This window comes from Gymnodraco acuticeps, unplaced genomic scaffold (assembly GCF_902827175.1).
Source record: "Gymnodraco acuticeps unplaced genomic scaffold, fGymAcu1.1, whole genome shotgun sequence".
Classification (NCBI taxonomy): Eukaryota; Metazoa; Chordata; class Actinopteri; order Perciformes; family Bathydraconidae; genus Gymnodraco; species Gymnodraco acuticeps.
The window spans coordinates 467388-482939 of record NW_022991584.1 but is presented as its reverse complement, the minus strand read 5'-3'; the positions used below and the strand labels follow the sequence as shown (position 1 = coordinate 482939).

The following is a 15552-nucleotide window of genomic DNA, read 5'->3' as shown; positions in this document are numbered from 1 at the left end:
AAAGTGACCATCTAAAAAACTAAAATGTAGAGTTAAGCCGGTGGAATATTACCAGTGTAACCAATCGCTTCAGAGGCCCTTGGTGCAGGAAAGGACAAATGCGGATATTACTCATTGTGATACAGGATAACAGGAAAATATACTTAAATGTTTCCATGATGCACATGGGATGTTACTATGCTCAGAGGACAGTTGTAGCAGAATTGTAACAATCTTATATATTATTAACTGTTGCCACGGTGTGCATACCAATATGCAGGGCCGGACTGGGAAAATAAGTCAGGCCGGGAATTATACACCCAGCCAGGCCACTACCAGTTTTCTTTTGTGCCATTTTTCTGGATTTATTTGTCAATATTTACAGCGTTGCTGCCCGTAGTGATAGCCCTAAACTTTAAATCTACTACCCAGAATAAACATGTTTAAAATAATGTGCAAATCTATTTAGGAACCTATGTGAACATATTTTAAGTGGGGGTGGACCTCAAATCCTATAGGGGGGTCCGGGGGCATGCTCCCCCGGTAAGATTGTTTAAATGTTGAACTTAAATGCATCAATCTGGTGCACTTTGAGGGGGAAATAAAGAGACTACACCCATATGAAACAGAACTGTATACATTTCAATAATCATAAAATCATAAGTACATGGCCATAACCAATAACATACCATATCCAATATGAAAAAACATTGAAACTTGTTTATTTATTTGTTTTTGGTTCATTTATAGTTGCGAGTGTGTCTGTGCTCCTGAACCAGCTTCTCCTGTCTCCCTCCTCTCCCCCTGCTCCTCTTTGAGGCAGCAGCAAAGACTAGTTTGAGCTAACAAGTTTATCTTACCTTTTTTCACCTAGTTAAAACGTTTTTTTTATTATTCATCCATATTTTACTAATCACTCCCCCTTCAAATGGAAATATGTGTTTACATAAATGGTGACCAAACCGTTTGAGACCCACAGAGAACTTAGACTAAGTTAACTATCTAAACACTCAGAGTTCTTTACCTCACCTGAGCTGTAGTTATCAGTCTCTGAGTCTGACTGGAGAGGACTCTCCTCCACCTTGTTGACAGCTCATGATATGCGTTAGCGCAGCTAGCTAGCACCAGATGCTAACAACAACAATACACGTAACCGGTGCACGCGCTTTCTCTATCGCTCTCGCGCCACACATACATACCCTCCCGAGCTTGAATGACACACAGAGACCAATCGAGGGCATTAGTACGATCTGTATGAAAGTGGCCATGTCGGCAGGCCACATCATGAAGACAGCCAGTCACCCTCTGTGAGGCAGTTTGCGCAGCGTTGCGTTCACAATACATACATAAAAAAAAGAACCCTCAGGCCAGCAGGCCACTTAGCAGGCCAGGCCATCGGGAAACCTCCCGGTCCTCCCGATGGCCAGTCCGGGCCTGCCAATATGAGAGGAATTCTTACATTTCCACTAAGTATTGACAAAATTGACAGCGTACTAAACACTTGCATTAATTGTTACTGAGACTCTCATGGAGGTGCTGTGTGCACTTGAAGACACCAGGTGGCACAATTAACACTACAGAGACACATTCGAGCAACTGGACATTGTTTTATAAGAATGTAAGGCCACAGGTTTAAAGCTAAAGGGTGTAAAAGGTATGCTCGTTTTGCTCTTTGGAATTTAAAGAGCGGCGGCGGGAATGCCAGGCCGTGGACAGGACAATGCTTTGTGTAACACTGAGAGGAGATCAATCAGACAAGTGTTCACATAATGTGTTGTCCAAGAGTTCTTTAAGAGGTATGAGCAAACATCCAACATTTGCTTTGTTACATACATTTTCTTTGTTGCGTATTGTAGGTTACTTAATGTTACAATTTTAACTAAAGTAAGCTTAATTTGTCCACTGACGACCTGGGTGTTTGGTGGGCCGTTCATTAGGCCTACATATCAGAAAATATAGTTTCACCAGCTGCAACAGATAACAATAATGCCCACGCCGTCAGGATTTATTGTTATTTGCTAAATTTAGCTAAAAGCATAAATAACCCGAAACGGTAATTTAGCAATGCTAGGTTAGCTAATTATGGAAATTGCAACATGCCACAACACATCCTAAACGAACAGGTACATCATGTCCTTATATAATGTCCATTTAATTAGGTTTATTTATTCACATTTTCAAAAGAAAGATAGGCTACATTTAAAAAAAGTAAATGTTATCTCCATGAGTTTTAGGCGTTAGGCTAGATCTGCATTTAATGTGACATTACTGTGAAGTTGTTATGCTACTTGGAGTAGAACTATTCAATTTGAATAAAAGGTAGGCCTACATTAATTGTCCCAAACTCTTCACCTGAATTTGCATAATATTTGTCTGGGTATTTACATTAAAAATTAAATTAGGGAATTAAAGGTTATATTAGGCGTGTGGCGCAGTGGATAGAGCCTTGGTGGTGGGAACAGGGGGTCACAGGTTCAAACCCCACTGTAGTCGGCATGTCCTGGGCAAGACACTTCACCCCAAATGGCTCCTGTGGGTATTGTCCACAGTATTGAGTAGCCTATGTAAGTCGCTTTGTATAAAAGTGTCTAACGATAGTGACATGTAGCCTAATATTTGTCTAAAGTTATTATATTATTCATAATTGAAGGGATTGCTGTGAAATAAGGAGTCAAAGTGAATGTGAGTTACTATTCTTAGACATAGTGGTTTATAGACCATGATAAATATACTAACTTTAAACCTCACGCTGTGATTTCTATCTTTTCAGTCTGTTGGTGACCCCAGCCCGTCCGGTTAAGTTTGGAGAAGCTCCGGTCCATGTTTTCCATCAGACCGTGTAACTGACTTTCAGGTAAAGCCTCTGTTTGAATATCTGGCTCCAGTTCCAGTTGCTACAGGTGGTTATAGTATTCTCCGGGTTTTTATTACCCCCCTACTTTCCTTGTGTTTTTTTCTCTTTTCTCTCCAGCCTGCACTCAGTCGGGTTGAATTTGAATAGACTTTGGGAGGCAACGTCTCCAGTGTACAGCAGCACAAAGTCCCATGCTTTGAAAAACAAAAATATGGCGGGATTGAAGGATTTTACTGCTTCGCAAATAATAGCAGGACGGCGATGAGTCTTGGATTTTGTTTTAAAAGCTGTAAGGTTTTTGCGCGAACAGTGTTTGGTCCCGCTGGAGTTATTGGTATGAAATAAATATGCCCTTTCATCAGAGGAGCATTGAGCCGCGGCGTGTTAGCAGGTTATCGCCGTGTGATGGCTGGATACCGAGGGAAGAAAACGGGAAAGGCAAACTGCGAAAACCCGTATTGTTCTCTTCATTGGATGAGGTTGGCTGTCATACACTTGTAAACATTATTCACCAACTTTCCGACCTTTCTCGACATGCCAGCGACATCTTCCTGGCCATCGAGATGGAGGCAGGCATGGTGTTCAGAAGATCCTGCAGGATTCAGGGGAGACTGCAAAGGCTGCAGGGAGAAATCCGCCAGTTTGATCCCAAGAAAGTCACAATCCGTAAGTTTGCAGTGCTGATGACCTGTTGATAGTGTGAACTATTAGTGCTACAACTCTGGTATTTGGTCACATAAACGTCTAAAAGTGACCCACAGACATGTAATGTGCATATTCTAAAAGTAAATATATGGCAAAATATCCCCTTTATACCATGATTTAGAATTAATTTCATTTGATGTCTTATTTTGAATTGATGTCTTTCTGTTGTTGTGTTTTTCCTATGGACTTTTGCTGCTCTATCATAATAAGATAGTCCTTGGTGTGGAGAGAGATGCTGGTCAGGTCCAAGGTGACTGTCACATTTTGTCCATTGAGAGAACCAGGGAGGAGAGACTGGTGGCACATGGCCTAAGTTTGCCTGGACTCACAGTTTCACACTTATGGTAATCGGGGTGTTGTTGAGTCCTGTCAGAAATGATGGATTTCCTCTCAACGGACTCACCATCTGTGTTCAGGTCTTCAAAGGATACAGAGATCACAGGAGGCCTTAAAACTCTTACACGAACCCTAACCCCCCATTTCTTCTTTCTGTTATATGCGTGTAAACAAAGTTGGACAACTCAAAGACAAACGAGAAATCAATTCTCTTTGGTGCAGCCTGTTCTGACTCTTGTTGTTTTCTGATTTGTTTTGCTGCCCTTGTAAAGCTACCTCCTGTAGTCCCACACTCAGTGGTTATACATTAACTTACACTATCTCTCTCTCTCTGCCAGCTACGCAAATATTGAGAGATATGCCTGTAATTTTGTCTGCTCTGATACAGACCTCCAATAGAGCCTTTGAGTGAGTGCTTATCTTCTACTTTTATATCACTAATTCCTATTCAATGGGTTGTTATGTGGTTGTATTGACAAACACATTTGTTAGGGGATTTTGTGTCCCATTTATTTCCAGCTTGGTCTTTGGTAATATAATTTGGCTATAACATATGTACAAAATCACATGACAAACCCTAATTCCGCTGAACGTTGGTGACAGAGGAGGATTTGAGTTCTGAGTCATCAGTTTTTGTTCCCATTTTACTGCCATCCTTCCTATCTATTCACCCTGCCTTTGGTCTGACTGTGACTCAGTCCCTCACGCACAAACACACAGATACAAAAACTGGTTGCAGGGAAATGTGAGGCAGGCAGTTTCCAGACACAAGCGAATGTGATGTATGATGAGCAATGGATTGAACACACACACACATACACACGGACTGATAGTCTAGTTTAGTGGGTACGCTCTACGTGACAGCTACCAGACATTTAACTAATCCCCTCTGTTATTGCTTGGCACGACCTGACTACTTCTATTATCTGTACTTGTTGAGGGCTTGATGCAGGTCTAGGTGGGGCTGGGAGTTCCTTATTAAAGCTTTGTTTCATACAAGTCATTCACTCAATCATTCAGTGGAGGCCAACAGCTGAAGACAAGGTGATAGAGTAGACTGGAATGCAGTGTGTTACTTTGCGATGCATAGCTCCCACATAGCCCCAAGGCCAGCTCTGGGTTTACAGAAGCACTGACTTCAGATTCATTACAACACAGGCATGTATGCTAACTCTTTCCATACAAACACCTGTCTTTAAAAAATGCCCTTTGAACAACCCTCTCAGCATCACTCTAGGATTTGAATGTGTCATAATACAGAACAGCTGGTAGAGATGTTTTGAATGAAAGTCAATGTGTAGTGCAGAAACAAAGCCTCCATAGAGATGTAGCAGTGTTTTGCACAGTGGTGATACAAGCTATTTCTTGTTCTGAAGGGGCTTTTACCTAAAATTTGATGCGACCTCATGACAAAGAGCTGCCTTTTAGGTTATTTGACCAGGCTTGAAGGAATGTTATCCATAATCCTACCACCTTATGGTTTGCATGTTAGCATTTAACTGTGACCGGTCACTCTTTTGTCTTCAACTACTGTGGGTTAGGATTCCAACTCTAACCTCAGGTCGTCCATGGATCATGTTACTCGTGAGGGGCAAAAGAGGGGCCCCTATATGCTGGTGACTGATATTGAGGGAAGGGCGTAGTAAGTGGGTGTGACGTGTCTGTGAGTGTGTGTGTGTGTGTGTGTGTGTGTGTAGCATCTCGTCTTGCTTTTTGACAAAGTAATCATCGGGGGCAGTTAGAACAGGAAGATGATGGGCAAATGGGATTTACCTCTGTGTGTTTTGACTGTCACCACTGTCACTGTTAATCCATTTGTGCTGAAGTACAGGTCAGCAGGTCGGAGGTCATTCTCTGCAGCCTCAGAGGAGACCACCTGACACTCAAGAGTCAAGAGTTTAAATAAAGTGTGCAGGCCAACAAGGGGCAGCTCAGCTATGGATGACTAAAACATTGTTACTGCCACACCCTGAAGTATTAATGACATTAAGCCACAACTGGGACTATGGCAGGGCAATTAAAAGTAGGCAGAGACGCTGGAAGTAAAAACAAGACTCTCCCGTGATGCATCCATGGCAACACCATTATGCTGTCTGTGAATGTGACAAGAGGGTTGAAGGAGTCGATAAACATTTGTAGAATCAACATTTCAAAATATAACAACTTTCTTTGCTTAAGAACAGGCAGGGCTTGTAGAAAATGTTGTTATCCAGCACTGTAACATGCTCAATTGAAATAGCCTTTAGATATAGCTTAGTTGACCATGCCTTACATTTTGTCCTAAGTGGTGAAAAAGAGAAGCTTACTCTCAGATGTTTTGAAAATGACAAATGCATTCTTCCATTTCCGTAGTTCAAAACAAATCAAAAGAGGAGCTAGAGGAGGAGAGTATGCCAAGGAAATAAATGCAACACGAAGCTGGATTTGACTAACTGATTATAGGAAAATGCTGTATTTTTAACCTGTTAAACCCTGAGCCTGTTTTTCAGGTCTCAGGCTCAAAAATGACATAAATGACCATATCTTCCCTTCTAAAAGGGTTCAATTAATAATCTTTTTTCTCAAAGCAAGGTGACACCTGTGAGTTGGATATAGAAGTGTCAAAATCAATATAGATGTTTTTATTTTAAAGTAAATTCAGATTGAACACAGTAAAAAAATGTAAATGATTATGTCCGTCCAAAAAAATTACTTATAGTGAAAACCACCCTTGAATGATGGGATGGTTGACTAAAAGCTTTAGGAATCAAAACTACAACATATAATAAGTACCCTGTATCAAGATTGATGCAAAACAAGTGAAATTTGACCTTTTTAGAGAGATTTAGCAAAAGAAACCCACTTCTGGGGTCATTTGGGTGGATTTGACCTATCTCTGGCCCCCCTTGTTCGATTTTGCTGATTGACATCTCTTTCTAACCGTCAGAGCCAATGGAATCGAGGGGAACTCCCACATACTCCTTATTTGGTAATGTGTGTGTGTGAGACTGCCGCATCGCCAAGACCGGAAGCTGCGATAACTCTGGTGGCTACCATTAGCAGCTAATCTTTACTCTCCGATTTTTACATACAAATGGAATTATGGATTATAAATAAAACTAATTATTCCACAGAAACATTATCAACCTATGGATTAACCGATTCAGCCGCGTTTCATCTCGTTTTAATGCCATTAAACAAGTCTTTTGATCAGATTGACAGCTACGGTGAGAGGATCTCCCGTAAAAGCTACGTAAAGGTACGTGTTGTGATGTTTGAGTTTGCTTCCCCTGTCGCGAGTTCGGATCACTCAGTGATGATACTATATACCTAAATAATCTGTGGAACCTCATCTTTAATCGGATATATTGTATGTGCAGCTACGATAAGTAATAAGGGTATCTTTTATCTTAAGTTATGTGCCAAAGTGCGTTAGCATTTTTCGCTCAGGGGTCATTTAGATGCTTCTTATGAGACTTGTGTTTTGTTTTGGTAAACATTTTTGTATCGTCAGTTAGCTGAGATTATTCCCGTTAATCTGGTATAACACATTAATAGGTTCTTAAATATTAAGATCCCCTGAGACACAGTGTCGTGAACACACAAAAAAAGGACCCGCCGAGGGGGTCCTTGGGGCTTAACAGTTTTTTTTAGCAATAGCATTACAACAGCTTGCCAGTTATGCATCATTTGATGTCCTATTCTCTGATATAGCACCAAAGCAAAAACTGTAAGAGTTTTGATGCAGCCCAGTTTTGGTTTCCCTAACAATTTAGTTACCTATAGATCTACGACTATAGATGTCACCCAGTATCTCTCAAAATGTATTTTGTCTGCGATAGCCCAAACATTGCATCAAGGAAAGGGCGTTTAATAGAGGATTCTTTAACCTCACTCATTGACATGTCAAAACTTCAACTTTTTTAAGAAAATTGGGCCCTCAACTAAACATTAAACAATAAGTCTCCTCTGCCAAATATAGCACTGGGTAGAGTAGGGAGAATGCTATTTTAATAGTTAAAGTAGGTCAAACTAGTGAAGGTTAATTGGAGTTAGAAGAGACTTCCCTGTCTGATATCTTGATGCCCACTAGCTACCTGCAGCACACGAACACAGAGAGCAAAAAAGACAATCTGGATTGGACACATGCTCCCAGTTGACCTGCTAATGTCCACAGTCAACTTTCCTTTAGTAGACACTCATTAAAAAACTGCCTGTACTTTCCTCCCCCATCGCTCAGTTATTTATAGACGATGCTTTTGACCGATAATCTTTCAACTGTAGCATGCCATCCTCTTTAGTGTGTGTTGCTATGTTCAAGGGCTCCTCAAGGACCTGTGTGTGTGTGTGTCTGCGTAAACACACTTGGCTTGTCTGTTGATGGGCATATTTGGCTCAGGCTGGCCATGAGTGTTTGTGCACAAACGAAGCTACTCAGTATACACGATAAACCAAACTGCTTGAATGAGATCAAAGTTTTGATAGACCTTATCGCTTCACAACAAATAACAATGCACAGTCATGCCAAGATAAACTAATTGCTGTTTACAATTTTTTTTTTCAACCATCATCTTTTCCCACACACACACACACACACACACACACACACACACACACACACACACACACATACACACACACACACACACACACACACACACACACACACCCCCCCCCTAGTCATTAGTCACTTAGGCCCACCATGGTCCATTCAGGGATAAAGAGCAGTCATTACGCAGACAGACTCCACAAGTCAGTTCCCACAGGACTCGTTCCAGCGAGGGGATCCTGGCCTGGTTCTAGAGGTCGACCTGGTCCCATGAGGAGGAATAAAAGAGATGGTTTGATACAGACCGGAAAAGAGAAAAAAAAAGGGAAAAGAGTGGCAAAGAAGTGAAGGCATATTGCCATTGAACAGCATCGGACTTGGACTGTATGTGTGTATGTGCCCAGCCCGCCCAGAATGTAGACACGTCCAAAGCTATGGCACAAAGGAGCGTTAGGGAGTGAAAATGCAAGGGAGGAAGAGATGAATGATGATTGCAAGTGTGTAAACATCTCTATATCATTTCTATATTTGTATATGCATGCATTTCCTTCAGCAGTGTTACCAAAAGTACTTGATCATCACATGTAATGTCTCGACTCCAGCTGCCTCTACTCAGCGCTGTCCTACAGTTCCTCCGCTTAATACAACGAAATCTGTCAGAGACCAATTTGCTCTTGATGGAATGCGACAGCGAAGTTAATAAGAAATGGCTAAATGTAGCGATGCGTGTGTGTGTTTGGAGGGGTCTAGCTGTGTGTAAGCCCTGATTTCAGTAGTAGCGATCAGCCTTTGCAGAATGCTGACCATGCCACTCTATGGTATATGCTTGGAAGTTTTTATCTTTATGCTACATTTCATGACTACGTTATTTATCTATTTTATAGCTAGTTTTGCACATTGACTGAATAGTTTGTTTATGTCGGGATTTTCTGCAAAAGACAAGTCATGGAACTTCCATGATGGAAGGCCTGATTGAGATAAGAGCAGTGCTTAAAATATCATGGAATGTAAAGTGTTGTTCTTACATAGTATAAACACTCTCACGCTTATACTCACACACTCCAAAGAGCCAGATGCAGGACTGCAGGTTGGCAGGTTGTGTGTGCTGCGGGGTAATCCAGCCAGCAGAGAGATGAGAAAGATGTACCTCCTGCTGTGGTGACCTCTGATGAGAGAGAGGGAGTGGGAAACCCTTCTGTCTCTTAGATAGATATACATTTATATACAAACACTTCTGACACTCTTTCCTTAATGCTACTTTCACTTCTCAAACACATGGTACTACAGCTGTCAATGTGTACTTCTTCCCTTCATGTCTTATCAACAAGCAAAACCCCTTTTTGCATTATTGCATTGGTAATTTAAAATCAATAATCAATTCTCTACATTAGATTATGGTAGACCTGTAGAAATCCTCAATATATAATGTACAGTATATGCTCATGTTGTATTTGCTGCAGTGCAACATATGTATTTCATTACTGTACATGGAGACTGGTGCAGTTGAAGAGTGCAAATAGAGAGTTCACGTTGAGGCTGTGTTCCAGATTTTGCGCGACTGTGGTTTTGGAGTAAAAATATCTCAAATAGCCAGATGTTCGTTGTGTTTCCTCTGGAGAGCCACACTGAACTGACAGCAGGGCTGAGGTGAAATCTGCTGAGAACAGATGAGCCTGTGCTGGGCTTTGTTTTCAAACTCTTGACCAGGCGAATTAAAAATGACAGAATACGCCTTTTTAGGGAGATTTTACATTCTCATCCAACATCTGACAAAACATTTTCACAGCTCCTGTCGAGTGTGTGTTAATGCGAGTGAGTGTGTGCACAGATGGGACATGATGTTTCAGCATTTTCCATTGTTAGTCACTCTCGTTTTTTGCCTGAGCCTTCCTTTCCTACTTCCTCTGTTGTTTTACTCTTCCTCTCTGCCCTCTTACTGCCAGGCCTATATGTCTTTCCCTTTCTCTCTTCCTGTTGTTTCATATGGCTTCCAGACCTTTCCTCTCTCATCTCTGTCCATCATCTGCACTTTGATGTCCGCCCTCACACTGCCACGCTGACCACAACAAAGAAAAGGCCCTTCATCTCTGTCCGTCATAAAATCTGTTTTTGTTTTGCTCTGTACATTTCTCTCGCATATCTTTTTTCTACACATGTATTATCATAGTTTATAGTAGCCCTAGTAAAGTTTGCCTGAAATATTTTCCCCTAGCCCAGAGATATCCGATCAGGGCGATGTGAAGGAAACTGCAGGGATGTTATTGGTGTCTATTGTTTTCCATGTCATTGTCTGATTGCAGTGTAGATACCCACCGAGGCAGTCTTGAAACCTCGACTTCAGAATTCATTCATCATTCAGTACTGATACTAGAGATGTCCCGATCACGTGATCGGGGATCGGAGCCGATCACGTGATTTTCAAAAGATCGGAATCGGGAGAAAAGAATCGGGGATCGGGATTTTTTTTAATAAAATATTTTTATTATTTTATTTAATGTTACAAAACAAAAATGACCATGTTCACGCCTTAAAGTCATCCTGAGGCCTTAGTTTTGGTTTAAAATTACACAACATCATGTATGTGTTGCTTCTTTTGGGCTTGGTTTCAGACCTGGTTGATTATTTCTCTCAAATCTGGCAACAGAGTGGGCGCAGTGTCTAATAGTAGCAGTAAGCTAACGAGAGGCTACGTTCAGCTGGTGACTCGGGAGTCAGGACAGAGAAAATGTCAGGAGTTTGGAAGTATTATAAAATTGAAAGCGAAGGCAGTGTTACAAGGCGGAGGTTCCGCGTGGTGGAAAGAACAGAGCTACGTTCAACACGACCAATCTAATACGCCACCTGAGAAACAAACACCAACAACAACACGACGAGTACACAGCGGCCACTCAGGTAACGGCACTGAAACAACCGACACTTTCAGAGACTTTTAAAAGGAAAGAGAAACTGCCCCAGAACAGTGAAAAGGCCAAAACAATAACAGCCAAGATAGCTGAATTCATCGCGTTGGATGACCATCTGTTACCTTTTTTTCTCTTAATGCATTGCATAAAGATCGGATCTGGAAAAATCGGTATCGGCAGATTGTCAAAATCAAATGATCCGAATCGGATCGGGAGCAAAAAAAGGTGATCGGGACATCCCTAACTGATACACTTGAGTCCATTTTGTGTTGAGTAATATTGCTTTATGATTCTCAGCTCACTAAAATCACTGATATGTTCCCACAGCAGCATCTTTACAGCCGTGTTAAGATGGACCGTGTCATTTAGGTGGAGCTTTGTTCTCTCCAATGTTTGCAGCTGTGAAGCATTAGTTTCACACTGCTCATCGTGCTGTGTTTCGTTTTTTGTCAGCCAAGTCACCACCTGATACACTTATGTCCCAGTTATATAGTGAATATACAATTCAGAGGCAGCTACTGTATAGTTACCATCATTACTGTTTACTTTCACACAAAACACTATGTTGGGAAAACCCATGTTTGCGTGTGGTATTAAATCGCAGGGGTGCAACATGGGTGGTTAAAGTAACTACAGCATAACTTTACTCGAGTAAACCTTCAGATTCATTCTGATGACTTTCTGTAAAGTGACAAAATAAATAAAAGACATTCTGTAAAGCTACAAAACATCCACTTCTAATGGCAGTGATTACGTTAGTATTAAATACATCTTGGATAATATAATGGTGAAATGTAAAACAGACAGACAGAGAGAGAGAGAGAGAGAGACAGACCGAGACAGACAGACAGAGAGACAGAGAGACAGACAGACAGACAGACAGTCAGACAGACAGAGAGAGAGAGACAGAGAGAGAGAGAGAGAGAGACAGAGACAGACAGAGACAGACAGAGACAGACAGAGAGACAGACAGACAGACAGACAGACAGACAGTCAGACAGACAGACAGACAGACAGACCGCCTCATCCATATGTTACATCATGACATACTGCAGCAGTTGGGGACTCTTCTTACATGAACATACAGTCTATTGTTATCTGGCATCCGTACTTTACTGCACTCAAGGCCTGGAAACACAACACACTATACTGTACACACAGACACACAATACACTCTGACTATATGACCAGGTCAGGAAAAATAAGCAGGGATTTCTGCCACATCTGTCACTCGTGCTACTTAACCAACACACACATGGAAACACAACACACGCTCATGCACACACATGTAGTGAGCGGTGCGTTCACTATCCTTGTGATTCACGAGGCCACAAAGAAAAATATATTCCATCCAAAACCCATAAGACATTCAGTTAAATATGATGGTATTATTTTCAAATGGAGATCAGAAGAACATCTCTATATTTCAGATACTAAAAAGAGCATGAAAAATTACTTAAAGATTCATAATTTATCAGTATATGGCTTTTTTTTCTTCTGTTGACACATTTTTGAAGCTCTTAATGAGACACTTTAGAAATGTAATTGGTTTATCATCCCAGCAGGCAACACATCCCACTGGATGAATTCGTATAGATCTGCAGAATATAGACCACAGTGAGACGGGGCTTCCCTGCTTCTGTTGTGAAATACTATTAAACAAACATCAGTTGAATTTGAAACTGAATGTTTGAACTAAAAAGATGAGTCAAAGGAAGTAAGAAGTGGGGGTGGAGCAGCAGCTATATTAGTGTTGGCACATGATTCCTCAGAAACAGCTGTTCTTTGGCTATTTTCAAAAATATTTGCGGTGTTGTAAACATTGGCGACATTAGACAACCGGAATGTCCTCAACTGAATAAACAAGCTGGAGATCTCAAGTGTGATTAAGGTTTTGTCTTTGGCAAGCAGGCATAACATATTTGAGGGAATTTGTTTATTCTATCATGTGTATTATGAAACTCTTGTTTGCCAATTGTTTTTTTTGTTTGCTAGTGCAATTGGCTGTCTGGCAATAGACTTATTCTGGTATAAAATGTTAAGTAATGGCAGGTCTCGCCTGTTTTGTGATGGAAAAGTCCAAGATTCTAATCGGTTTGACGTGTGTGTCAACTATCAACAGTGCGAGTGGAGATGGTGGTGGTGTGAGGCAGGGTGTCACTGTTGTGTGAGAGTTTTGTTTAGTATCACCTCAGGGAGTCTTTCAAGAGCGGGGCAATAATTACCACCAGCACCTTACCGAATGCTCTTTAAATGTCAATGTATTTTCTAAGATTATTCACTGTGACAGTCAGTCCAATAAGTGTTGTAATTAGGAACATAAATTAGTCAGCATGACAAATACATGTAAAGCTCAAGCCAAGCTTAACTTTGTGTGTGTGTGTGTGTGTGTGTGTGTGTGTGTGTGTGTGTGTGTGTGTGTGTGTGTGTGTGTGTGTGTGTGTGTGTGTGTGTGTGTGTGTGTGTGTGTGTGTGTGTGTGTGTGTGTGTGTGTGTGTGTGTGTGGTGTGTGTGTGTGTGTGTGTGTGTGTGTGTGTGTGTGTGTGTGTGTGTGTGTGTGTGTGATAATGGCGACACAATCTGTTGTCCTAAATTCCTGCCAACGGTCAAAGGGTCCATTGTCAACATGTTGACCTAGGTTATTATATCTACTGTGTATACACACCCTCCCCCCCATTGCATAACTTCCTCGCAGACAAACAATCAAATCAAGTTTTATTTATATAGCACATTTATAAACGATTTTTGGTGGAGCCAAAGTGCTGTACATATAATAAAAATAGCCTACAGTAGAGACACTTTACAGCAAATACAACAGCACAGATTGTTCAGAATATCAGTATGAGAAAAACGACACCCTCTATCCTTAGACCCTCACATCGTACAAGGAAAAACTTCAAGAGAAAACCCACAGTTTAAGGGGAAACATGGGAGAAACCTCAGGGAGAGCAACAGAGGAGGGATCCCTCTCCCAGGACGGACAGACGTGCAATAGATGCCGTGTGTAAATCGAAGAGATAATACATTTTACAGCATATAGACCGAATGTTAGGAAATGCATGTGTCTGTAATAAGAAGATGAATCTACGAAGATGTCAGCTACAACAATACACAGCATGCATACAGTGTACAGTAAGTGGTTTTGGTTTTGCTTGCGAATTGTAATTGCAGATAAAGGTCTGTACCACTTAATAGTGATATACAAACTACCTGCTGCTTTGGGATGATTTGAGTCATCTATTGGAGACTGTTGGTTACTATTGATTGAGTGTGCACATCTTTGGTGCTTTTGACCTCTAAAGTAAAGAGAATTTGTATTTGAATTACTGAAATAGTGCCGATACTGATGTGCAGGGTTTCCCTATGGGTGCTTACTGCTTACATGTATCTGCTCCCGTTTTCTAGTGAAAAGCACTTGCATTTCTTTTTCTTTAGTGCATATTATCAAGTTTAGACAATACAAATCCTGACTCTGTTTTTCGCTGTTTTATATTTCATCAAAAAACTCATTCATGAGATTTGCCAGTCTTTATTGTAGACTTGAAAGGAAGATAGAAATAAAGAAATCTGTCAGCTGTGTTATTTGACTTAATAGGTTTCCTCGTTCTCCCCTCTTTACTCTCATTATTCATTAGCTGGTGTGACATCACAGCATACTGTCATGTGTTACATTTAGTTAGGATACTGTTAAATCTATGAATGTGTTAAAGTGTCTTTTTTGGCATGTTCCCTTTTATATGCCAGAAAACACTGTAGAGAACTCTGGGAGAGGGTTATGACATGCTACAAAGGCGCAGAAGCTTCGGACATTTCGGTCGTCTCTGTCTCTTCTCTTTCTGGTTGTGTGTTTGCTTTGGACATCTCAGCCTGCAGCTGAAAACGTAGTCACAGTTTCAAGAAAAACAGGACATGTTTTTGAGTTCAACAAACACGCGCACACACCCCCATACCGAGAGCTCTAATCCATTTATTAACTCTGCTAATCTGTCTTTTAATTAGTCAAAACAAATAGGCCATAATGTGATGCGTTTATCGCTTCCTCTCTTCACTTGCCTGAAGCCGATTGGTGGCTCGTCATCAATCTCACTCTGTGTCCCCAAATCACTGCATGCCGTGTGTGTGTGTGTGTGTGTGTGTGTGTGTGTGTGTGTGTGTGTGTGTGTGTGTGTGTGTGTGTGTGTGTGTGTGTGTGTGTGTGTGTGTGTGTGTGTGTGTGTGTGTGTGTGTGTGTGTGTGTGTGTGTGTGT

The 15552-nt window shown here is 41.2% G+C and overlaps 1 protein-coding gene across 1 annotated transcript in view; it reads left to right on the top strand.

Moving 5' to 3' along the window:
- The first annotated feature begins 2948 nt into the window (after positions 1–2948).
- Positions 2949–15552, top strand: part of LOC117533790 (NHS-like protein 1) — a 107267-nt gene continuing 94663 nt past the window's right edge. Inside the window, 1 exon segment of the mRNA XM_034197733.1 lies at positions 2949–3499. Within this exon segment, the coding sequence (XP_034053624.1) occupies positions 3181–3499 (319 nt within the window). The 5' untranslated portion in view covers positions 2949–3180.